This window comes from Peromyscus maniculatus, chromosome 3, assembly GCF_049852395.1.
Source record: "Peromyscus maniculatus bairdii isolate BWxNUB_F1_BW_parent chromosome 3, HU_Pman_BW_mat_3.1, whole genome shotgun sequence".
In the NCBI taxonomy this organism is placed as follows: domain Eukaryota; kingdom Metazoa; phylum Chordata; class Mammalia; order Rodentia; family Cricetidae; genus Peromyscus; species Peromyscus maniculatus.
In genome coordinates, this window is record NC_134854.1 from 112501381 (window position 1) to 112526945 (window position 25565).

Here is a 25565-nt window from a genome sequence, read left to right on the forward strand (position 1 = left end):
GATCCAAGATGGGGTTTCCTCCCAGGAGACCTCACTGTCAGTGGTGTGGATATAGGCCAGGGGTGGCTTGGGAATTGTGGGTGGCAGCTAGATGGGGAGGTGCCATGGTCACCATTTAGGACAGACCAGGCATAAGAGAGGAGGCAGGCTAGGGGGGGGGGTGGCATAGCTGATGATGAAGATTCTGAAGGGGAAAAGGATGGATGCTGGGGATGAGCTTGTTCTGTCCAGGGAGTGCCCTCTATAAATGCCAGGGCATTCTTAGAGGTGGGGATAGGGCTGGGTAGAAGAATAACTGGATTCAGATTGAAAAGAGGGTAAGTCAGTTACATGTTCCAGGGAGAGAGCAGGGATTCTAAGCCTGGCAGATACAAGGGAGGCTCTGAAATCCCCAAGTAGAAGAGGACAAGGAGTTTGGGAGCCAGGATGCCACGTGGACAGCCCAGTGATGCTGACACCAGTGCTGTCTGCTCGGCTTCTGCAGGTGGCGCGGCGCTGCTGGTCTGGGAACCCCAAGGCCTATGAGATCATCTGCCAGACAATGCAGGAGAACAGCGGCCTGGCGGTGACCCTTCCCCACGAGGTGGTAGATGAACGAGTGATACAGCAGGCCCTGCGGCCCTGAGAAGAGCCAGGGTCCTCTTGATCCCCTCCTTCCCACTGCCCTCCCCTCTCAGATCACCCCCCCCCCCGGCACTGCACCCCTACATAGCTCTCCTAGTGTCCCACACGGTGAACCACAGAGTCTTTGACCAGTGGATTGAGAGCCCTCCAACAACAGTAGGACACATCTTGTTTATGGGCAGGTCCTTAAGACTGCACTAGAGTGGACTCCAGCTTAGATGGCCAAGCTGGCGCCAGCCTCCCAGCATTCTGTGACCTTCTCGAAGTGATGTTCAGTCTCCTGTCCACCACCGTCCCCACACTGCCTTCCTAGCTATCCTCCCATCCCTTGTCTGTGCCATCATTTCCGGTTCCTCAGGGAACCAGGGATGGGTACACAAAGTGCCCACACCAGGTCCCTGATGCCGAGGAATACGGGGAGGAGAGAGACAGGAAATAAAGAATAAAGGAGAGGCGAGTACATGGCGTAAACTGGGCTAGCGGGAGTGGGTAGCACAGTGTCCGAGGCAAAATGGCCAGATGCTGGGGCAGGTGGAGAGAAGACACTTTCCAGGTCAGCTGTGTGGACCTGAAAAACAGAACCAACCACTTCCCTGAGGTCCCTGGGGGTCTGTTTGGGAACTGGAATCCTGCAGGAGTTGCATTGGCCTAAAGCTGGGGTCTTGCACCCTACCCAGACCAACCAACCAGATCTACACCAGACTTGCCTCTGGAGCAGGGGCCCTGGCAAAGAGAATTGGGTAGCTGTGCTTCCTTGGCCTGCCTCTGAAGTTGCTACTCCTTCATAGTGCCACCTACCTCCCAACCCCCGGCTTCAGGGCCCTCCCACCACGCTGTTCCCTGTGCCCTCTCTTCAGTCCTCCCCAGGCCAGCTCTCCCGATCTGTTTACCATGGGCTTGTTGTCCCCTATGCTGAGTCAGGGCTAAAGAAAATCCTAAAGGTGGATGAGAGAAAAGGGAGAGAAAGAAAGACCCCTGGGACCACTGGCCTGGCACCAGAGAAGTTGTGCCATGTTTGGCTCATCCTGACATAGGACCAGACAGAAGGAACCCTTTGTCTTCCCTAGAGTGCCATAGGAAAGACATGAGGGTCCTCCAGCACCCCTATCCAGGATAGACCATGATGCCCTGCTGTGGGAGCAGGACTGAGAGATTTGGGTGTGGACAGTCCTACTTCACTGTCATGAGCAAGCAATGGTCTTATTTAGACTTAAGGAGACACCGGGCCTTAGGAAAATGTAATTAAGTCTGATAGAAACACAAAAGGATGTTTTATTATGATGTTACCATAATCGAATATGCAAGGCAATTAACAAAGAGAAAAGCGGTTTTTTTTTTGGCTGACAGTTCTGGAGGTCCCCACCAAAGATCAAGAAGTTGTATTGCTTTGGGCTTCTGGCAACAGTGCCAAATGGCAACGGCAGGGGCACATGGCAGAACAAAATGCTTACCCTACGAGCCAGGAAGCAAAGAAGGGAAGTTTGGACCCAAGCCCGACAATCCCTCAAGGGCCTGTTCCAATGACCTAAAGACCTCCCACTAGCTCTGACGCTAAAGTTCCACCACTTCCCAACACCCCCTCTTAATAGACGAGCCATAGCAGAGGTCAACACTTGCTTCCTGTTCTCTTGGTCTGTGTTTCTTGCATGAAATAAAAATTTTCCTAAATCAAAAAGTAAGTGTGGAGTCAGACATCCTTCAATGAGGGGCCAGGGCCTCTCAGCCTCAGTTTCCAAATATGCCCTGCACAGCCATGATGCCTGGATCTCTGTTGAGAGGTACCCTTGGTTTTCCTTTATTCTCTATGTAGTATCACAGCAGGGAATCAGGCAGAGGCTGGCACTGGAGTAGTGCCCTCCACACCCATACCATGTGTGTGCTGTTGTCATGTGGAGCCCCAGCCCTTTCCTGTAGAGGAACTCTCCTGTACTGTGAAGGGTACAGCAGGCAACAGTCAGCACAAGCGCTGGCCCTTGTCTTCCGATAGAATGGATACCTCGTGTGGCATATCCAGCATTCGGATATGGTTAGTGTGACCAGGAAGCTGAATTGTAAATTTTGCCTACCATCACGGTAGTATGGACAGTCAGGGCTCAGTGGTGTGCAGTGGCCCTGTCCTGGCTGGCCGCCTCTGTGGCCTGTGAGGCCAGTTTTGCTCAGATTCCTCACCAGGTTCCCTGCCTCCATTCTCAGCCTAATTGTACTCCTGGGGAGATCCTTGCAAAGTGCAACAACAGTGTGTCATACCTCTGCCTGAAAACCACGGTGGCTTCTCTGAGCCTTGCTGGTGCCAGGACTTGAGCACCCCAACCTGGAAGGGCTAACAGAAAAAGTGTTCCTCAGAGACAGTCCAGCAGAAGGTAGAAGGAACCCCGGGTCTGGAGGGTTAGAGAAACCAGAGGAGAATGAGTAGTGCGGGTCGGTAAGATGAGTCCTTGCAAACCCAGGAGGCTGAATCCACCCCATGATAGATGTCCTAAAAGCTACTGAGACACTCTTGAAACAGCAGAGAACATAGAATAACGTCTACATGCTATCTGCTGCTTTTCAATACATCTTCTCCTTTCTTTTATTGTAGTAAAACACAACAAAGTTTACTATCCCATCCACTTTCCAGGCTGCATCGCAGTGATCCGAAGCATTCCATGATGCAATGCAGCAGTCTAGGAGCTTGTCATCACCCCAAGCCTGACACTGTCCCCTCCCTGCTGTCTTCCTATTATTATGTGCTCCAGAGGCCTCACAGATGGAGACTCACATAGTGTGTGCCCTTCTGTGTCCTAGGGTCTATCCATGTGGCAGCATGTAGCAGAACGCCCTTCCATGCTAAGGCTTAGTAAGACTGCACTGCAGAGTGGACCACATTTGCTTAACCGTTCAGCCACTGGAGGACTCACGGGCTGCTGTGAATGTTGCTGTGGACACAGGTGTGCGTGTGTCTACATGAGGCCCTGCTTTCGGCTCTTTTGCACCTAGAACTCTAACTATAGGATCACATGATAAGTCTATGTTTTTAAGGAACTATCCAAACATTTTCCATAGTAGAAAAATAATGTCTAATCTAGAATTTAATTTCTAAACTACTTGCTTGTGATCTAAAACAAATCAACCAAGGCCAGTGAGATAGATCAATGCCTAAAGGCACCTGATACCAAGCCTGATGAACTGAGTTCAACCCCCAAAACCTACATGATGGAAAGATTCAACTGACTGCTGTGTCCTCTGACCCCCATATACCATAACACACACACACACACACACACACACACACACACACACACACACAAACTAATTAACAATAAACCCAATGGTGCCAAAGGGAACCTAGGGTATACTCAAAGCCCTTCTCCCCACCCCACCACAGAAGTGGCATCAAGGGTCTTTCTGGAAATTTTTTTTCAGAGTATGTATGCATATGCACAGATATGCAATGCTCTTTCCATACAAACAAATGGGATCTTCCTATTTCTGTGTTGACTTTTAAATGTTTTTTAACTGAAACATACATGAGTCATTGCTGTCAAGTTTATTGTTAGTAGTTTTTGTATATCAGAAGTGCTGTTTAATCAGCACCTCTAATGCAAATTTTTTTGCTTCATAGAGAAGCCATCACTATTATAAGCTAGTCCTAATTCCCCATCTCCCTGTAGCCACCGGTGGCCACTAATCTACTGTCTAACAGACTTAGCTCTTCTGGACATTTCATATACACGACATTATCATAAGACTTCTTTCATAAACCTTTCATAGGTTTGGGCATGATAAATTTGCAATATTTTGTTATAGTTCAAAAATATTCCACTGTATGAACACATATTCATCTGATGATGGAAAATTGGGTTGTTTCCCCTGGGGAGTTGTGATAACTAAGGCTACTATAGATATTCATGTGGTTTATGTGTGGACATATTTCCATCCCTCTTGGAGTAGATACAAGGGGAGGGGCATAGTCTTGCCTGTTAAGGGATAGGCTGGTGGGAAATGGGGTATATCAGGTGTGGGAGCAAAGGGCAGGTTGGCAAGGTTTTAATAGTATTTGCACTTTCAGAAGATTAAATCCTGCTCTGCAGAAAACAGGCGGGGGGCGGCGGTTGGGTGAAGGGAGGTTGAGGACCGACCCCTTAGTTATTTGAGAATGTAGGAGTGAAATGAGTTTGAATTTGGGCGGTGATGACAGAAATGGAAGGACTCCAGATAAACCCGTACGGCAGAAGTCGGGCAGCCAAGTCCAGGGAACAACTACCAACGTGGTAGGCTCACACTGTCAAGGCAACCAGGGAATGTCCTTGGTGGCAACGGCAGGGATCCATTCAGGACCTGCCTCGGCGGAGCAAGTCAGGTTTGTGGTCCAGCAGTACCAGGTAGATGTGCACTTCAGCGAAGTCACGGAGAAAGAAGATGTCAAGCAAAGTGCAGAGGTTCAAGGCCTGACTCCAAGTTCCAGGCCATATGGCCCCAGGTAAACCGGACATCTGTCTCCTGACACCTGGCAAGCACAGATTGAATCAGCTCATCTTTTCAAGGCACGGAAGGCTCGAGGAACGCTGACGAGGTGCGACTGGCTTCCACTCCTTTGCGCTACCCAGATGCAGAAGGAGGGGCCGAAGACCCTCTTCCTCTCAATCTGGGACTCACCCCCAAAGTACACCCAAGTTGGAGGCCCCGCCCCCGCCCCCGCCCCGCCCCCCGGAGCCCTCGTGACTACAGTCCCGGCAGCCCTCGCGCGCCACGCCCACGGCTCCTGCGCACGCGCAGCTTGGAGGTGCGGCTCGGGGGGCCGTACTCTACGCGGAGCTTTGACAGAGACTCCCTCAGGGCTGGCGGGGCGGACCCTCGGTGTCGCGCGCATGCTTGGCAGGGCCGGGCCGCTCTTCTCCTGAGGCTGCGGCCCGGACGCCTCAGCTGGGCCTCTAAGATGGACCTCCCGGCCGTGCTCGCCGCCCCGGTCGCGCGCGGAGACCAACATGGCGGTGGCCCAAGCCGACTTCGCCGCGGCGCGGGGCCATCCCTGGGTGCGGGCCCCGGGCGCCGCCGCCTGCTGCTGCTCAGGGGCCCGGAAGATGGCGGGCCCGGGCCGCGTCCGGAGGAGGCCCCGGGGCCGAGCCCGCCGCCCTCCGAGGACGGCGGCGACTCCTTCGTGGTTCTGCTGGAAGTGCCGCGCGCCGCGGCCGACGCCCCCGGACAGGAGGAGGAGGCCGAACCCGGCCCCTGCGCGAGCCCCCCGGAGCAGGTCCCCGCCGCCGCCCCCGGCGCCGCTCTGGCGGGCACCGTCACCATCCACAACCAGGACCTCCTGGTGCGCTTCGATCGCGGCGTCTTCACGCTGGCCGCCGCGCCCGCGCCGGCCGCCCCGAGCCTGCATCCCGCCACTGCCCCAGGCCCGGAGCCCTCGAGCGCCTGTGCGTCCCGCCGCGGGCCGGCGGCCGCCAGCGCCGGCTCTCCCGCCTACCGCTGTCCCGAGCCGCAGTGCGCGCTGAGCTTCGCCAAGAAGCACCAGCTGAAGGTGCACCTGCTGACGCACGGCAGCCTCCAGGGCCGGCGGCCCTTCAAGTGCCCGCTGGAGGGCTGCGGCTGGGCCTTCACCACCTCCTACAAGCTCAAGCGACACCTGCAGTCGCACGACAAGCTGCGGCCCTTCGGCTGCCCGGTGGGCGGCTGCGGCAAGAAGTTCACCACCGTGTACAACCTCAAGGCGCACATGAAGGGCCACGAGCAGGAGAGCCTGTTCAAGTGCGAGGTGTGCGCCGAGCGCTTCCCCACGCACGCCAAGCTCAACTCCCACCAGCGCAGCCACTTCGAGCCCGAGCGCCCCTACAAGTGTGATTTCCCCGGTGAGCCGGGGCCGCGGAGCGGCGGGGGCGGGCGGGACCCGGCCGTGTCCGGATCAGGGGTCAATCAAGCTCTGTGCTGTTGTTTGGGCAGGGTGTACCGGGGGATGCCCGGATCTAAGTGAGCAGCGTGCAAAAAAAAAAAAAAAACACTCCCGTGTTTGTGTTCAGGTTCCTTTCAGGTAGTTAGATGGGAACCCTTGGGTTCCGACAGCGAAGTGGTATGGCATAGTCACAGCTGCCCCTGGGGGAGGCCACAAGTCCCTTGTTAAGATGCTTCCTATGAAAGTGACCACTTCTTCTCAGAGTTGAGTCGAGACTTTATTTTTCTCAAATCTACTCAAGTATATGAGATGAGTCAGAGATCCAAGACTATAAGGCCAAATATGCCACCTTAAATTACTGAGGGAATTACACAGTGCTGCTCTGGACCTTCTCCAGCCTCTATGGAAGCCCTACGGATTAGCGGACACAGAGTCCCCAGGAATACCTCATGCTTTAAATAAGACCTCTGTCCTTCCTAGTACTATCCAGGGTGATGCTCCTTCACCAGAATGAGCCTGTGCCCCCACCACCAGGTGTGTGGCACATCTGTTTGTGTGTCTTTCATACTTTATTTTTGTCGGACTTCTTAGTTTCTGGGATCATATCTATTCTCTTCTATACTGTTAGCCAGCACCTAGGATGCACGTTAGCATGTATACACATTCTGTTCTCTTAATAACATGCATTATAGAGTATGCTCATATGTAGCAACAGATTCTAGTATTGTATTCTTACATGCCCACAGACTATCTTATACAGTCTGATGGAACACCTTCTGCAGTCATTTCCTGATGTGAGAATGGTATCTGCAGGCCTCACCCTGGTGAAGGTAGCATCCTTCTCTGTGTGTGTTGTACTGTGTGAAGGACAGGGATTCACCTCAAAGCATCAGGTGCCCCTGAAGGGCTTGTGTTGGCTGGTCAGTTGGGCTTCCATAGAAGCTGGGAGAGGGAGTGGGGGAGCACCATTAAGTGTCCAGTCAAGGAGGGATTCTTTTGACAACATGGGCCAGAAAGTGGCGGTGGGAATGGTAGAGGGCTTCAGGAAAAAGATCGCAGAGGGAGGAAGAAAGAGCATGGCTATTGATTGGGGGTGATGAGGGCTGTTGCTAAGGCAGAGAGTGCTAATGTTCAGTTACACCCTAAGTAGCAAAGGGAACAGATTGAAGCTAAGGAAGAGGACGTTGGGATGGGGCAGAGATTCCCTAGGCTGCTACTTTTATTCAGGGTTGTGCAGCGCTTCGGAGTCTAGTGATAGCATTTTAGGGACTCTGAGGAAGAGCTGTAACAGACATAGTGCCTAAACATTTCCAGCTTTTTATTTTCCACCCTGTTTGAGCACCGGACATTTTTGTCAAAGAAGTGTTGATGTAGGAATTGCTGAGGTGTAGGTTGCTTGGGCTGATGGGGTGGGGTGGGGCTATGAGGATGGAAATGAAGTTGACAAGAACCTGAGGAAATAAGTAAAAGAAAAAGAGTCCAGATGATAAATGCGGGGCTGCCAGTTGCAGAGGCTGGAGGAAACTGAAAAGTGTGGGGGATGCAGTATCCTCCAGTGGGACAGAAACTCTTGATCGTTCGTGTTTTTGTCCTGCTGATTTCTTGGGTCTCACTCAGACAGCATTGCCAGCTGGGTTTGTGGAAGACACGCCTAGTTTCTGCAGATTTGGCTACAGAACTGGCTGGCCAAGGCTATGTTTGGAGGACAACCTCTTAATCACTGTGTCGTCTGTCTCCACAGAACACTGGGACAGGTGGCCTGTGCGTGCTGCCCTACTGTAGCTTCTAGAAGGCTAAATATTGGTGGACAGGGCTTTGCAGAAATGGTTTCCGAGTCATGTCTTTCCTTGTCTGCTCATTGTGAATGTGCCCCAGGCTGTAGACAATGTAAGCTGTGCTGTGTGCTTTGTCGTCCTCTGATCTAAGTTTCTGCTTCCCTCATTCAGGCTGTGAGAAGACGTTCATCACAGTGAGTGCCCTGTTTTCCCATAACCGAGCCCACTTCAGGGAACAAGAGCTCTTTTCCTGCTCCTTTCCTGGATGCAATAAACAATATGACAAAGCCTGCCGACTGAAAATTCACCTGCGAAGTCACACAGGTACGAGCTGGAGGGTGCACCACAGTGTGGACCCATACTTTGTGGTAGCTATTGTGTTCATAGTCATGCTGTGTCTTTTTTTTTTTTTTTTTTTTAACAAGGTGAAAGACCATTTATTTGTGACTCAGACAGTTGTGGCTGGACCTTCACTAGTATGTCCAAACTTCTAAGGCACAAAAGGTAAACCTTACATTTTGTTATTTATGTTCTGAAAGCACATGAAGTGTGTGTCACAGAACACTTTGAGTTATGTACAGATTTCAAGCTATTTAAATGGAGCTCAGTGTCAATGTTTTAGAAAATCAGAAAACTGTAAGAAAGGCACTAAGAATCTCCTCACTTGACAACAGTTGTTTCCTGTTAGGTTTGGTTTGGTTGACTGAGCATACTGTCAATACAATTACATTTGTTTCCTGTTAGATGTTGTAGAAATACTTTTCTTCATGTTATTACTAACTTTTGGTAGTGATAATGACAACTTGGGGTCTGTGTACCCGTAATGTTTAATTTGTTGTCTCATTCCATCTTGGTCACAGCTGCAACATTGGTATGTTACACATACTGAGGGGGTGGATGACCTGTGTCTGTTTGCGTAACTGGGGTCTGAGGTGCTCAGAATGAAAACAATACTTAGAAAAAGACGGACTTTATAAATTGACTTAAGAGGATTCTTTCCCACTGCTGCCAAGCTGTGTGTGTGTGTGTGTGTGTGTGTGTGTGTGTGTGTGTCTGTGTCTGTGTCTGTCTGTCTGTCTTCTGGCCATCTGTGGCTTGGAAAGCACATTGACTATAGATACTTCTAAACAATTTAGATTGCTTCATTTACTCCTTTGGTACTCATCCTTTCCTAGATTGTTGTAGCACTAATTGTTCTGTGTCTGGCTTTGGGGCCACCTTAATTATCAAAGTAGAATTTCTTACTGTGGGGCAGCTAAACAAACCCTTTGTGGACATTCTGAAATGCATTGATTATTCTGATGGAGAGAGCAGGCTGGTTTTGTGTCTAAGGCCTCATACTTGTGAGTCTGTGAGTAGTAATTGTTCCTTCCCTTTTGTTTCAGGAAACATGACGATGACCGGAGGTTCACCTGCCCTGTGGAAGGCTGTGGCAAGTCATTCACTAGAGCAGAGCATCTAAAGGGCCACAGTATCACCCACCTGGGAACAAAGCCATTCGAGTGCCCTGTGGAAGGTAGCATTTAAAATGGTGCTTTAGCTATAGACAAAGTGCCACACCAACACTCATGTTGAGCTATAAGTTTGATTTGCAGAAGCACTAAGATAGTTGTCAGTTACAGCATTGTGTTTATTGGGTCAGTTGAAAGTACGAGCACACTGTCTAAGGAGTGTATTGGAAGAAGTACAGGTTTGCCTTCTGCCCTGCTGCTTAATCTGAGGCTCTAGTTCCACTACCTGTTTAACTGATGATTATGAGGAATGGGTGAAGTGAGGAGAAGAATGCTTCTTTATATGTGGTCTGGCACATAGCTTGGGTTCACTAAATGACAAATAACTAGTCTTACTGCACCTGGACCAAAATAAAGTCTGTCTGATTTTTTTATAAGGCTATTCATGAGACTTTGTCTTAGTTAGGGTTTCTATTGCTGTGATGTAACACAGTGACCGAAAGCAACTTAGAGTGTATTTCAGCTTATACTTCTGTGTTACAGTCCATCATCAAAGAAAGACAGGGCAGGAACTCAAAGAAAGGACCTGGAGGCAGAAGCTGATATAGAGGCCATGGAGGAGTTCTGGTTACTGGCTTGCTTCCATGGCTTGCTCAGCTGGCTTTCTCATAGCACCCAGGACCTTAGGCCCAGGAGTAGCACCACCCACAGTGAGTTTAGCCCTGCCACATCAATCATCAGTCAAGAAAATGCCTCATTGATATGCCTACAGACCAATCTTACATAGATGTTTTTCTCAATTCAAGTTCCCTCTTTCAAAAAGACTCTAGCTTGTGTCAAGTTGACATAAAATTAGCCCGCACAGGCTTTTTTCTTTAAATGTTGAAAGTGTAATTTATTTGCCAAAAATTTGTATGGCCCTTTCAAGACAACCCTGCTGTTCACTAAGGAAGGAGTAGTCCAAGGTGAGTCAGAAAGGCCCTAAATTGATGGCCTGACCTAAATCTGTGGACTTTAGTTATCTTAGTTGGAGAAGAATGATAAAGGCCAATTAAAACCAACAACAGTTCTTACAACATACTGAATGTAATACAAATGGTATGGTCAAGTTCTCCCTCTTATCAGCCTAACAGCTGTGAGGATGGACAGGTAAATAGGAACATAAAAGCTGCTGTGAGATGTCCGAACTTCATCCATACTGCTCTTGGGGGAGTGTGAATGTCCTGGTCAGCTTGAAGAAGAGCTAGCCAGACATTAAAGGGTGGCTATTAGAAGCAGAAAAACCAGCAGGAGGAATCCACAGGGCAAGAGCAGTTCACTTGGAGCCAAAGCCCAGTCTGGTCTTTGGAGAGGCACTGAAGTCATCCTGGGCTGGGGGCTGGCAGCACAAAGGAAGAGAATCCCAGCAACAGCAAAGACAGAAGTCAGAGCATGCTGTAATGATTTGGACCTGGATGAGGGAGGCACAGTAGTTGAGATCAGTGTCTCAGCTGAGATTTGGATGGGAGAAGAGTTTGGTCATATGGTACATAAAATGATAAAATGTACCTTCAGCTTGGCCTAAGGTACTCAGAAAGCAGACTGTGTGTCTGCTGCTGGCTTAAAGAACAGGCTGGACTACAAAGGAAGAAGGTGGCATGCAGGTCCTTGCTTAGACCCTGCAAGTGGATGGAATTCTCAAGCAATTGAAAGTGTGAATTCTGGATTCAAGTCCTGAGTCTGCTACTTGCAGGGCTCGGAGAAGTCCTGGAATGAGCAGCTTAAGTTCTGTGCCTCTTTTTCTTATCCATAAAGTAAATAAACCCTTATAGGGTTCTTGTAAAGATTCAACTAATTAAAACTTTTAAAGCTCTTAAAAGCATTGATACTTGTCAGTTCTGATGATTGTAGTGATTGCTATAAGGTGGACTTTTGTTTTCTATTTTTTAAGCCCAGGTGGAGAGCCACATATGGTGGTAAAACTGGAAAGGCTGACCTGGTGGGAGCTTTAAAGGCAGGGAGGGTGCTGAGCCAGAAGGATGTCTGTGGAGGGCCAGCTCAGAATACGGAGGCCCACTAGTGTCATTTGGGGTTGGTGGGCAAATTTTGGTAGAGTAACTCAGGTAGAGCTGCTGAGCAGAGGCAGGGAACTGCTTATTTTCACAGCTCTTCTGGAGATGACTGGGGGAAGAAGAAAGGGCAGAAGTTCACTGTTAAAGAGGGCATTTGTTTGTAAAGTCTCAAGGAGCTTTGAGCCATTAAGATAATGAGCCTCAGCAGAGAGAAGAGTGACAGGGTTTGGTCAAGGCCTCTGCACAAGGCAGTGGAGCCTGCCTGGTACAGAGAGTCCAGAACCCCTTCTTAACGGACTAAGTGAAGCCAGGCCCTGTGTTGAGAGTGACATCAGGCACATCCTCGGTGGTGGGCAGTGCCAGTGCCCCGCACCTCCAAGTGGGCTATTTAAGGAAAAATAGAGCCATATAAGTAAGGGCCCTGGCCATCTCTGTATAGTTTGGGACTTAACTTCATTCTTACATGAAACTTCAAACATGTTTCTAGACAAGCTCTAAGCCTGTTCCTTATCTTGACCCCATGTATCTCATTTTACAGACAAGGAAAAGCTGCTCTGCAGAGGGCCAGAAGTTTATCTGTGGCCGTGGAGCAACCGAGGGTTGCGTGCAGACAGCCTTAGCTGGGCAACTACCTGCACTTTTACACCCTTCTGCTCCAAGGCCTGGCCCCATCACTCACCAGGGCAGAGTCACCCGCTGCCCCTTGTTCAGGCACTGGTGTCTCAGTCTTCTCAAAAGCTGTTTCTACAGCATTCATTATTTCAGCACTGATCTTGCTCTGCCATTTATTTTGACTTACTACCTACATGCCAGCCAACTCACAAGCCTCTGGACTCAACTCTGCCTCTCCTTCCTGGGTCTGTGAAGGGCAGAATAACAACATGACAGGCAGGCAGAGATAAAGGGAAGGCAGTTGTAAATATGTGTTCCTCCAGCGCTTGAATCCAGATCTGATATGGGAGTTGAGTGTATAAGCTGGGGAATGCTGTCTCTGGCTCACTTGTACCTGTTACTTAGAGACATTTGCTCAGTTTCTGGGCTGCACAGAGGTGAAATGGGTGGGGTTATCTATGGTCATGTGTTGAGATAGTTCCAGCCCTTAGAACTGTAGGATTGCTTTTTTTTTTTTAATAGCTTAATAGAGGTGATTAGTATATATTTTTGCAACTGAACTTTGACTTAACTCGGAGCTGTGGATAGAATAAACAGGCCAGAGTGAACTCGATCAGGTCACATGTCTTAGACTGACTAACTCATGGTCTTCGTATTACTTTATAATTCTTTATAATTATAATACTTTATAATTCCTCCTTAGGTATTTGTTATATGCCACTTGTCAGTGGCCAGTGCTTGGGAACATAATGTTACTCTTTGTGTTCGTCAGGGTTCTCTAAAGGAAGAGAACTGCCAGAATGAATATATATATTAAAGGGGGGCTTATTAGAGTGGCTTACAGGCTGTAGACCAGCTAGTCTCAACAGTAGTCTCCCAGAAGAAAATTCAAGAATCTAATTGTTCAGTCCACAAGGCTGGATGACTCAGTTAGTCATCAGTATACATTGGAATCTCAAAGAAGACTCTAATGCCGGTGAAGGGATGCCTTGGCAGCAGGATGGATAAACTTTCCAGCAAGAGTGAGGGCAAGCAGGCAAAAAAACAAAAGCTTTCATCTTCCATGTCCTTTTATATAGGCTGCCACCAGAAGGGGTGGCCCAGATTTAGGGTGAGTCTTCTGAACTTAAATCAAGAAATATCCCTCACAAATATTTACTTAATTCCAGATGTAGTCAAGTTGACAACCAAAGTTAGCTATCACAAATTCACTCCTTGTCAACTTGATATACAATCATATTTCCTTATGTCATTAAGATATGTTTCATTTCCAAATCAAACCAATAGCCAGATCATAATTACTACTAACATAATGTAACTATCCCACTAAAACTGCAAACACATTATATATCTTAGAATAAGTGGCAATAAGTAGAAAAGTACATTCTTTTAGTATCTTGTAACTTACATATGATAACCACTGACATCTCAGTTGGTATTATATAGCATGATAAAGAAATCTAGGAAACAAAACACAAATATCTTTACAATATATTCTTAACAAAATGTGACAGAAACACATGTCAATTATGATCAGTTTTGCAACTGGTCACGTGGCCTTAGTAGTTATAGCTACCTTCTTCTACTACCTATTTTGTATTTCTTCCACCCTCAACAAGCATGTCATTAGGTATTGTTTTTGTTTTTGTTGTTTTATTGTTTTTGTTTTCTTTTTTTTATTCTTAAGTGACCTTTATTCTTGAAAGATCTGAGCCCTTGGTCATCCTGCATGGATTGGATTGTAATTTCCTATTGACTTAATTTCTGTCTTAGTTAGGGGTTACTATTGCTGTGATGAAACACCATGACCAATAGCAACGTGGGGGTGAAAGCGTTTATTTTGCTTACATATCCTGAATATGTTACATAGTCTGTTGAAGAAAGACAAGGAAAGACCTCAAGTTGGCCAGGAACCTGGAGGCAGGAGCTGATGAAGAGGCCATAGAGGAGTTCTGCTTACTGGCTTGCTCCTCACAGCTTGTTAACCTGCTTTCATATAGCACCACCAAACCAGGACCACCAACCCAGAGTGATACTACCCACAATGGTCTGGGCCCTCCCCCATCAATCACTAATTAAGAAAATGCTTGATAGGCTTACCTATAGCCTGATCTTATGGAGGTATTTTCTCATGTGATTCCCTCCTTTCAGATTATTCTAGCTTGTATCAAGTTAACATAAAACTAGTTGGCACATGATTCTTAATTACTATTGTGGGGGGTGGGAGCTTCCTGTGCCACAGTGGGTCACAGTGTATATGTGGAGGTCTGAGGACAACTTTGTAGAATTGGTTCCTTCCTTCCACCTTTATGTGAGTTCCAGAAATCAAACTCGGGTCACCAGACTTGGCTGGCAAATACCTCCCTTTTTGAGTTGTCTTACCAGTCCATAATGTCATTTCTGATGAACTTAGGAAGTATTGTTGATCATCCTCAGGTATGACTCTGGTTCCCCTCTGTGTTCCAGGGTGCTGTGCCAGGTTCTCAGCTCGAAGCAGTCTGTACATTCATTCTAAGAAACACCTGCAGGATGTGGGTGCTCCGAAAAGCCGCTGCCCAGTGTCCAGCTGCAACCGACTCTTCACCTCTAAGCACAGCATGAAGGCGCACATGGTGCGGCAGCACAGCCGGCGCCAAGGTCTGTGACTGTGGCCCTGAGAGCTGCGGAAATGCATGTGCCTGAGCTGAGAGACCAGGGATAGTGTCTCTCCCTCTCCACCCTCAGTCCTGTGTAACCATGAAGTTGGAGCTGTGGGTTATCACACAGCCATGGGACCTTTGTGCTCTTTCCTCTTCTGCTGCTTGCATCTACCACAGCCCCTTTGTGAAGTTCTTCCCTTCAAATGTACCATCACCTTGCAGGCCTCCCTGACACATGTGCTCTAAGCCTGTCTGCAACTGGGCCCTTTGCCCTGCACCTGTACCCTCTGAGTTTGTTTTGTAATATCCACTGTTCCTGAGCACTGAATCCTATCTCTTCCTCTTGGTCTTAGGGGACAGTAGATCCTACACAGAGGACTGTGTTCTAAAGGCAGGCAGGAAACCCTCCAAGCCCAGAGCGGAGTTGTGTCTCAGGAGTGGGCTGGGCTATGAGAGAGGCATCATGATAGTGGTCAAGGGCATGTGGAGGGCAGGATGCTGAGCATGTAGAACCTGACATTCAGCGTCTGGGCTACCACACTTAGAAACCCGCCCCTCTAGGTCTTATGTACAATTATAGACAGGACACCAAGAATGTAGGAGAGACAGCAGTGTCTGTGTCTCTCTAGTGCATTCTCAGACAATTTTCTCTGGGGTGAGGTAGCTTCTGCTGTTGGTAAGGTAATTGGTGGAGGCCATACATGTTTTTAACCAGTCTACCCTCACTATGACCTATGAAGCAGACAATAGCATTTAGCTTTTTCCCAATTGGAATCCTAAACAGGGACAGATCTTTGAGCCATGTTTCCCTGAGCTTTAAAAAGAAGGAAGGCGATAAACTATGAGCCACTTTTGGTTAACACACCTACTGCAGAGCTCTGAGCAGCTAGAGCTGGTGAAGGTCTGTGTTCTTTATCTGGTCTCTCCTCTTGGGAGAGGCGGTTGCTTACTCTGTCCTTTGGATCTCAGGCGCTGTGACCTTAGACCACTCTGCATTAGAAAAGCAGTTGCTCTCCTGCTAGTCTCCTACTTAATGTCAGAGGGTGTCATCTTTCCTCCCAGAGGCTCTCAACCATTATCCCTCTCTCCAGCTCTGAGCTGGTGCTGTGTGACCCCACAAGCCTCAGCGTGAAATTCCCTCTTCAGCTGTATCTCTCTTTCCCTAAGCTAGCTAATTCAGGCTACGTCACAGGAGTTTTCCCTAAACTCTGGATGAGTGAGAGGCCCTCTTAGCAGGCCCATGTTTATGGTGCACATTGACTAACTCATGTATCATTCATCCTGCCCATTGACAGTAGAAGACTAGGCATTCAAGGCTGCCTGATGACTGCCAGCTTGTGTTTCAGTTCACCTCACAATGGTCCTGCTGCTGCAGAGAGACTTGCTAAGGGCACACCAAAAGGAAGTGCTCAAGCCAGGATCTTTGCTGGGATCTATCTACCTCCCAAAGCCACAATTCTAACCATTAGCACTATGTGCTTGTGTTTAGTCAGTGATTTTTCTCTTGTGTATCCATTTACACCAATTCTGTGGTTGACATTTGTGGAACTAATAAAAGGTAGGAGGTTTTTGAGTAAGTTAGCATCTTTCTCCCATCAAAATCACTCACCACAAACAACATAATCATCAAGATGTATGTTTGTTTGCTGTTTTTAATTTTGAGAAAGAAACGGGTTTCCTGTTCACTTTCTAGAAAGAATCACTCCCATTTCTTCTCAGAATGTTGTATTGGTACTAAGATACTGTTGAAAAAACTTTCTGATAAGACAACTGAAGAGAGATTCTGACTTTGGTTTCTGTTCTTATGTCTAAACTAGATGTCTTTTGTGGGCTTGATTTAAAAATGCATGGTGACGAATGCCTTTAATCCTAGCACTTGGGAGGCAGAAACGGGCAGATCTCCTGAGTCAAGGCCAGGCTGATATGCTACACAGAGGAATTCTGTCTCAAAAAAACAAAAACAACAGCAAAAAAGTTTAGTATGCGCTGTGACCTGGCCTTCATGGTTAGAAAGTTCGAATTTGTGGTTAATGTGTAGTTGATGTGGAAGAAGCAGAGCGGAGAGCTCCTTCCTTTGCTTCAGGCGCTAGGGCAGTTCAGAAGCCGCAGTGAGACAGGTGAGAAGTCCTGTTGTCTGAGCTCCATGCATCTGCCTAGCCCTGGAGTTTTCAACCCAGCCCAGACAGCCAGTTTTACTCCTTGAGGACCACGAAGGACTCAAACCATCTTGTGGATGACAGTAGATGTGGAGCAGGGCACACAGTTTGACATGACTGGAGATGACTGAAGCTAATTTCAAAAATACCCCAGAGCCAGAGTTGGTCTCAGAGCTGACTTGTGGAGGCTTCATGCTGTGGGGTGGATTGAAACCTTGGTTAGCTAGTGCGGTATAGGAGGAAGGGCAGGCTTTGGAACGCAAGACAGCTCGAAGACATTGTCAAGTCAGCCCCTCCTGTGGTGTCTGCTGTTCACTGTATGCCAGCATTAGGTCTTTCTTTACCCTGGTGGCAAGGTCTAGTGAAAGGGTAGTCAGTGTTGCTTCAGGGGTGCCTGCTAGTATCTCAAACAGAAAGAAGATTTCCCAGTCTGATATGATAGTAACTGGAATATCCATTGCTTTTGCAGATCTTGTACCTCAGCTAGAAGCTCCAAGCTCTCTCACACCCAGCAGTGAACTGAGTAGCCCGGGCCAAAGTGAGCTCACCAACATAGATCTAGCAGCACTTTTCTCTGATACACCTGCTAACAGTGGCAGTTCGACAGCTGGGTCGGATGAAGCCCTGAACTCCGGGATCCTCACCATTGATGTCTCTTCTGTGAGCTCCTCTCTGGGAGGGAATCTCCCTTCTAATAACAACTCCTTAGGGCCCATGGACCCCCTGGTTCTGGTGACCCACAGTGATATGCCTCCAAGTTTGGACAGTCCTCTTGTTCTTGGGACATCAGCCACAGTTCTTCAACCAGGCAGTTTCAGTACAGATGATTCTCAGGCCATGAGCACAGGAGCAGTAGGCTGTCTGGTGGCTCTGCCTGTGAGGAACTTGGGTCAAGACCCACCAGCTTTGACTCCCAGCAATAACTTAACAGCACCTGACACCGCACCAACCTCTTCAGACACTGCCCAAGAAACTGCCGGAGTCCCAGATCTGCTGGTTCCAATAAAAGTGGAACAAGACTTACCTCCTGTCCCAGATGTGGTCCCGGGGCAGGAAGAAAGCCACGAGCCATCCCAGTCTATGCTGTCCAGCTCTACAGAGAGGCCAGGGGCTCAAAAGGACTCAGAGCTCAGTGCTGGCACCGGCAGCCTCTACTTGGTATGAAGCACTCTATTCCGTCACCACCACTAGCTCACTCCCCTAATGCACCTTGGATCATGTTTGGGATGAATCCTGTCTATGCAGACGGTTCTTTCTGGTGTGCAGAAGGACAGATGGAACCTGGGCAATAGTCTGGAAGTCTGACTTTGACCTTGATTCTGGAATTGACATTCTTACAGCTTTGTACAAATGACTTAACCTATCTGAGCCTTAAATCCTCAGTTATTTTTAAAATAAGGGGTTTGGGCTACATTGTTTCTAAGGTTCTTTGCAGTTCTGTGATTTTATAGTTTTCTTGAGAAAACTTGAGGCATTTCCTACTATTGAAATGTTCACCTTCATGCTTTTCACATAGTGATGAGTCCTAGAAGAGCAATGTTGGCATCAATCTTCTTAAGTTCTTCAGTGAGAACTTAAAAGCTATGTCAGGATATTTTTTATTAGAATTAAACAATGGTTCCTGAGCCTTCATTCTTGAAGGATTATAACAATACTCCAATTTTGAGGCTGGACAGTTACTGTATTCTATATTTATATCAATTATACCTTTAATATAATCTAATTTAAAGTAACTTAAAGATTCCTAGAGAGTCTGACTTTCCTCAGTCTATGATGGAAATGATCATATAAGTTTCTTTGTAATGCTGGTTGAATTTCGTTTTGACATTGATCATGTTAAGATTCATGCATCTTACCTTAGTACGAGCATCTTACCTTACTACGAGTGTGAGGGTACCTAGGAACCAACCTGCTGGAGCTGATTTGCATTTCTCTCAATGTGAGAGCAGCACAGTCTGGTGTCTGGCTTGTTGGTGGCAGAGCTACACTTGCCAGCATCTGCTTAGGCTGCCACAGCAGTTGCTAAGAGCAGCAGGTGACTTGACTGGAGGGAACCACAGGTCGGAGTGTGGGAAGCCTGTCCCTGACGCCTGTGCCTCCCTGTGTCTCAGAGCCTAGCTGTGGGTGGAGATGGAGGAGCCAGCAGAGCTTGGGCTTGCCCCTTGTTTGTTCTCTTGCTAGCTGTGTGGCACTCATTGGGCTCCCTTGCCTCCAAGTGGGAATGGTGTTATGAATGGGTTTCTGTATGCCATGAGCTGTCGAGGGCTGGTAGAGGCCTGGTTTCCTTTGCTCCTTGTAGTTTTAAGAATGAAACTTTTTCTTACTAAATATTCACAAATTTTTAAATATCCTATTTGAATACTGTTTCTGTGGCACCTCAGTAAGTTTGCTGAATTCAGTGACACTTTCTATATTGGCATATGACAGTGTGGCACTTGCTGCCAACACTCCCCAGGGCTGCTATGATATAACCCTGGCATCAGGAAGACTCGTGTTTTAGGGAGCAGGGCAGTGTGCAGCTCTTAACAGCCTCTCTAAAATATTTTAATGCATTTAGATCTTGGAGGAATGACCTTCACTGTTCCAGATGATGAAGTGCATTTTCCTGTGCTAACAGTCGAGCGTGTGGTTTCCCGCGTGCCTTTGCTGGTGACTGATTCCTGGAGCTCTGATACATTCCCAAGGCAGGCTTAGGATGGTTCTCTAGTCCCCTTGCTACCCTCCCTCTGCTGTTTAGATCAAGCAACTGACACACTTTTCTTTGGTCCCAGGAAAGTGGGGGCTCAGCAAGAACTGATTACCGAGCCATTCAACTAGTCAAGAAAAAAAAGCAGAAAGGAACTGGGAGCGATGAAGGTGAGGCCGAGTGTGCTGCAGTGCTGGTGGGCAAGCGACTAAGGTCTCTTGTGTCACAGTCACAGGCAGAGAAAGCACACAGAACAGTTGTTTCTGTGTTCTTTGTCTTCTATGTTCAAAATGCCCTTTTATCAATTCCTTAGCTTTATGTAAACTTAGAAAGCAGGTAGTAACCAAATTCCCAGCTTGTCTGAACATGCTTGACAGGTCTGAAGAGGCTCTGGGAAAGTCAAGAGTTCAAACACAGTGTCAGTTCTGGAAGGCTACTGAATAAATGAGCCGAGCTGGCCAGGTATCAGGAAAGCAGGAGGGTGGCTGGATGCTGAGTTGGGCCTGGTCTTGTGGAAACCAAGGGATAGAACGGCCATTGACTCTAGGGCAGCTGTGTGAAGGCAGCCTATGCACAGCAGTCTCTGAATCAGCCTGAACCTTTCAGAGCAGCAGCTCGTGTGAATGAGAAAACAAAACAAAGCAGTATCCCTATCCCATGGGCCAGTCAAGTCTGGTCTGGCATGCTGCCTCTTCTGCACATGGGTTGAAGGTACAATGCTGAAAGGAGACTGGTGAATCCTGTTTAATGTCAGCAGAGCTCTTTGGTGATCTCAGGCATCCATCATTCATCTTTACATTTACTTACACTTACTTGGTGCAATTTTATGTCTTTGCTCTTATGTCGTACCTCCAATTTAAAGTAACAGTTTTCTTCAAGCAGATGTTTCCCTCTGTGCCTCTCAGTGTCACTTGTGACTTAGAAAGGACAGTTCTGTGGCTCAAGAATCTGGAACTTGTAGTGTAAAACTTGCAGGGAAAATAAAAGAAAGGAGAAGTGAGGGTCTGTAGAAAAAAATTAACATATGCAAGCCAAATTCATTAAGGAAGTCAGGTATCTTTATTGAGCCAGTTGTGTTGGAGGAAAGGGGGTGCTTCAGACTTCAGGTACAGTTTATTGCGCTCACCACACTGGGGCAATATCTACTGAAATAGTTATTTGGTTATCATTTGTAATATGACATTTTAAAAATTAAAGACACTTTAAAAGTCTCTTAAAACTGATGGTTTGTCCTTAATATCAGTATTTGGCAAATGTTGAGGTTTTAGTTGTCTAAACTGTCATGCCTACTCCTGACACCTTTTGGCATCAGAATCCACAGAGGAGCAGAGGCTGTTCTTGGCAGCTACTCTTGTGGTTTAGAGCCACAGTGCTTTCTCTCCCACTCTTTCCCACGTTTGGTGGAGGAGTATGGGTTGGTCTGTCCTGTGTGCTCAGGTGGCTTTTGCAGCTTGCCTCACTGGTATAGATGAGCACTTTCTCTCATTGTTATCTTTTTCCCTAAATTAGTTACTACATATTTTTTTAAGATTTATTTATTTATTATGTATACAGTGTTCTGTTTGCATGTATTTCTGCAGGCCAGAAGAGGGAGCCAGATCTCATTACAGATGGCTGTGAGCCACCATGTGGGTGCTGGGAATTGAACTCAGGACCTCTGGAAGAGCAGTCGGTGCTCTTAACCTCTGAGCCATCTCTCCAGCCCTAACTATTACATCTTGAGGCTTGATCTGATTGAGTCTTTTGGGGAGAGGAGAGTTAGTGAAACTCTTTGAGGTCGTGCTGGGTTCTTTGTGGAGTCCCCTGAACTATTTCATAGCAACCTTTAGTGACTAACACCTAGCACCATTAGATTCCTGGGGTCTGCAGAGAAAGTGATGATAGTTCTACCTTCCTCTTATTAGCCAGGACATTTATCTAAAGAGTGGTTTCTTGTCCTTCACTCTGAGATATAATCGGTAGGAGAAAGTTGGGGTACTTAATTCTGCATCAAGTTTCTGTGAGTAGTTTCTGGCCACTTTCTGTGACGATCACAGCATTTCATGTCCTCATTTTAAATATTTTATAGACTTTGAAGGGAAATAGTATTGTGGCATCTGCAAGGTATCTGGCTTTTGTGGGTGAGAAGAAAGAAAATGTCTCTGCCAGGGTGAAGGATTACCTTCTGCTACCTACTTGTCTTTCTTAAAAAGCACTCTTGAAATCCTGTGACCAGCCAGGAGGGAGTCCATGTATAGTCCCTGCCTTTAAATCCTCCTTGCAGCCAACCGTGCTTCTCCTAACATGTACTGTAACTTCAGACCATCAGACCCTTTCTACCTCAGGTGGCTGTGACAGTACGTCCTGTCACCATCTGTCCACAGCTGTAACATGTCACCCAGCCACTCCTTGCAGCCTCTCCATAGCCCTGGTGAGTCTGTCACTGACACCTTTGCTATCACAGTCATGGGAGGTTCGCTCTCAGCAGGTGTTCACCAGGTCCCTTCTCTGCCTGGGCCAAACCAGACTCCCACCTGGGCTCTGTTGTCACGTCTTCCTAGTCTGCAGCCATGTCAGGGCCTTGGCCCTCGGCCCTCCCTTGCCTATCATGATGCTTTTGAAGAATATAGTTCCTTGCCCTGCAGACTCTCCATGTGCATTTCCTGAAGCCGCCTTTGGATTAGACTGAGGTTCAGGTCTTTTAGAGCTGGAGTTAATGTGCCTTCCTTGTGCATTGCGCTGGGTACAAATATATATATATAATTTACATGGATTGCTAGCAAAGATGCTGTTGACCAGCTTTCTGCTTTCTATAAACATCCTATTTTTTCCCCTTGTAGTTGTAAATATTTAATTTGACAGATATTTTGCAATTGTGTGCCCCCAAGTCTTAGCTTCAGGCATTCTCTGGAGCTCACAGCCCGCTGAAAGCTCTTGTACTCAGTCAGTGTTGTGCAGTGAAAGGACAAGGTCAGACCAAAGAGCAGGATCCATGTGATGAGGACAGTGTGAACTTTTTCCAATGCTGGTGACCGGAAGAACTCACCTGAAGCATGCTACCTACAGTGCTTATTGGGACTCGCTTATGTAAGACCGAGCCCCTCCAGAGATAGGGCTGGTAGTTTGTGACCCAGGACTATATTATACATCACATTGTTAGCACTGACTCTCTGAAGTTTAAGGACCCCAGGGAAACAAGAACATTCTTCCTTTTTTGTTTTTAATTGTGTGTTGGGGGGGGGGGGTGCGTGTCTTGGCTTGTACGTATGTTCCTGTACCACGCCTGTGCCTGGTACCCTCAGGGGCCAAAAGATGGCATTAGATGCCCTGGAACTGGAGTTACAGGTGGTTATGAGCTGGCATATGGGTACTAGGAATCAAACCATGGTCCTCTGCAAGAGCAGCCTGTGCTTTTAACTACAGAGCTATCTTTCTATCCAGGAAGCAAGAACATACTTGCAGATGGGACATTCTAGGGCCCCTAGGTCATCTTCCTGGAGCTCAGTGACCCTAAATGTTTACCATGTGCTGCAGATACCATTTCTCATGTTTTCCATAGATAGCAATAGGCAGTGAGTTTTGACTATGATAATGTGACCCTGATGTGCAGGTAATTTGTATTTCCTGTAGGTGTTTAAAAAGTAGAGTTCTTTACAGACATGAGTTCTCCCTTCCCTCTCATGGTACACTCCATCACTTTCAGCCTAGACTCAGAGGTCTGTCTGTGCCTTAGGTTATTCCCAATATCAGGTTATAGTATGATTAGCATTGACTTTGTTGCTCTGAGTGTCCTGGCTGTGGCCATTGGGAGTTCCTGCAAGTGGATTCTTGTGCTCTTCCAATGTACACTATCTTGAACTAATCTTATCCAGTACTTGTCCCAGCCTGCAGTTAACTGATTCTCCAGAGAACCCTGGTTCCTTTACTGGAGACTGATATTTACTACCAGGATGTGGGTCCAAGACTGTGCTGGCTGCTGGTGAGCTATATGCACTAGGTTCTCAGTGGCCAGTGCTAGGAAATATTTGTAAATATCATTTTAATCAATCTGAGCTGTGTTCTCTATGCAGAATGTTAGGATTTTTTTTCAAGGTATGTACACAGTATTTCACATTCCTTGTTACTATATTGGTTTTTATCAGTAAAACATTCCTCTACATGGATCAGCTTAGACTAAGTGGCTTCACACCAGGTCGGGTTGTGCTGGTATCTTGGCACCAAGTCTGAGGGGGATATTTAGGTTTCTGAGGTGTCTGCATTTTGACATTGTAATGAGAGATTATGAATTATATTTAAGTCTGTGCACAAAAGTCCCAGTATGACTACACCATTGTGGAGTCCAGACTTTAACAAACAGACATCATTGCTGTAGATGTTGGGCCCACACTGCATGTGCATTCTCAGAAAATATGTAGTCTGAAATCTAAGGCTGCTCCCAGTATGCTGCTGTTGAGAGTAGACATCCAAGAGCACTGCTGGTGTCTTCAGCTCAAGCACTTAGCTGTCCTAACAAAATCGCCAATGTAAGAATTCTCAGTGAGAATACCTTTGGAAAGGGAAGGTCATTGCGAGAGAGTGAACATAGGTCCCTGCACATAGTAAGCAGTGAGCAGTGGCTTTAAGGACAGGGAAAGGGGAGCGGGCATGGTGCTAATTAGAAGGAACAGTAAACAACAAGGCATGTGTGGCCAAAACCCAAAGGCATCTGTGTCACTGTGAAAGCATAAACAACTCTTAAGTGCATTGCCAGGAGACAAAGATTGAATATTAAATACATCTAAGCAAAGCACACCCTTAGGGAAATGTATGGGAAGGCAAGCAGTGACTCAGAACAAACCCCACAGCAGGGATAACGTTAGCATGGAGAGGTTGTTGTCCATGTGTGGGCCACAGCAGAGCTAAAGAACATTTATTCTGAAAACTCAGATCTCAAGTAGCACAAAATGAAATCTGATAGAAGCCTAGGGGAGAGGATGAGTAAAGGCCTATCAGGATTGAAAATGACTCATTTAGCTTATTTGCAGACTGAGCAGAAACAGTGAAGCTGTGAAGGATGTTTATCCATGGGATTCATGAAGTTAATCTAGATTCTAGTCTATATCCAGTATCTGTAGAAATAATATATGAAATGAGGAGTGAAGAAAATTACAACTAACCTCTTCATAAGGAAAAAGTCTTGGCAGGACTTTATTTTCTAACCTTTTGTATAAATTACAAAGTAAAATTCACTTGAAAACCAAACTAAATCCTGAGCAGTTGGGTAGCAGAAGAAAAAATGCCTAATTGCAACAGGAAGTGATAGCATAGCCATGGAGTTTCTGGTTCGATCCCTTGAGCAGTAGCAGCACTTGCTTGGGTCTCTTGCGGAGATTAAATCAGACTATAGGGCACATGGAGTATAAGCTAATGATGACTGTTGCTGCGAATGAACCGGGGATGTGGCTGAAAGATGAGTAATGTGTGCACAAGCAGCCTCCTCTTAAGAAAAGGAAGCACTAGGTGTTAAAAAAAAAAAAAAAAAAAGGCACATAACAACCAGTCCTGTGTAACCATCTGTTCAGGTTGAAACTTTTGGCTTGGGTGGAACAAAGCATATTCTTAAATGTGCACAGCTATCCAAGCCATTTGTTTCTATTTCTGCACTTGAACCAAGAAAAACAGCAAGAGAAAGTTGCACTGTCAGTGGAAACAGAAATAAATGTATCACACACAATGTGATA

The 25565-nt window shown here is 47.1% G+C and overlaps 2 protein-coding genes across 4 annotated transcripts in view; both read left to right on the top strand.

The window, feature by feature from the left end:
• The window catches only part of Uroc1 (urocanate hydratase 1), a 34319-nt gene extending 32020 nt beyond the window's left edge, over nucleotides 1–2299 (top strand). For both annotated transcript variants that reach the window (XM_006995747.4, XM_076567318.1), the window contains exon 20: nucleotides 485–2299. In XM_006995747.4, the coding sequence (XP_006995809.3) occupies nucleotides 485–625 (141 nt within the window). In that variant the 3' untranslated portion in view covers nucleotides 626–2299. The remainder of the gene's footprint in view (nucleotides 1–484) is intronic.
• Nucleotides 2300–5380: 3081 nt separating this feature from the next.
• The window catches only part of Zxdc (ZXD family zinc finger C), a 32243-nt gene continuing 12058 nt past the window's right edge, over nucleotides 5381–25565 (top strand). The window contains exons 1-7 of one of the 2 annotated variants that reach the window (XM_006995754.4): nucleotides 5381–6455; nucleotides 8443–8595; nucleotides 8697–8775; nucleotides 9657–9787; nucleotides 14852–15022; nucleotides 17650–18338; nucleotides 19952–20036. In XM_006995754.4, the coding sequence (XP_006995816.4) occupies nucleotides 5540–6455; nucleotides 8443–8595; nucleotides 8697–8775; nucleotides 9657–9787; nucleotides 14852–15022; nucleotides 17650–18338; nucleotides 19952–20036 (2224 nt within the window). In that variant the 5' untranslated portion in view covers nucleotides 5381–5539. The remainder of the gene's footprint in view (nucleotides 6456–8442; nucleotides 8596–8696; nucleotides 8776–9656; nucleotides 9788–14851; nucleotides 15023–17649; nucleotides 18339–19951; nucleotides 20037–25565) is intronic. The other variant, XM_042273631.2, reaches the window with a different exon arrangement.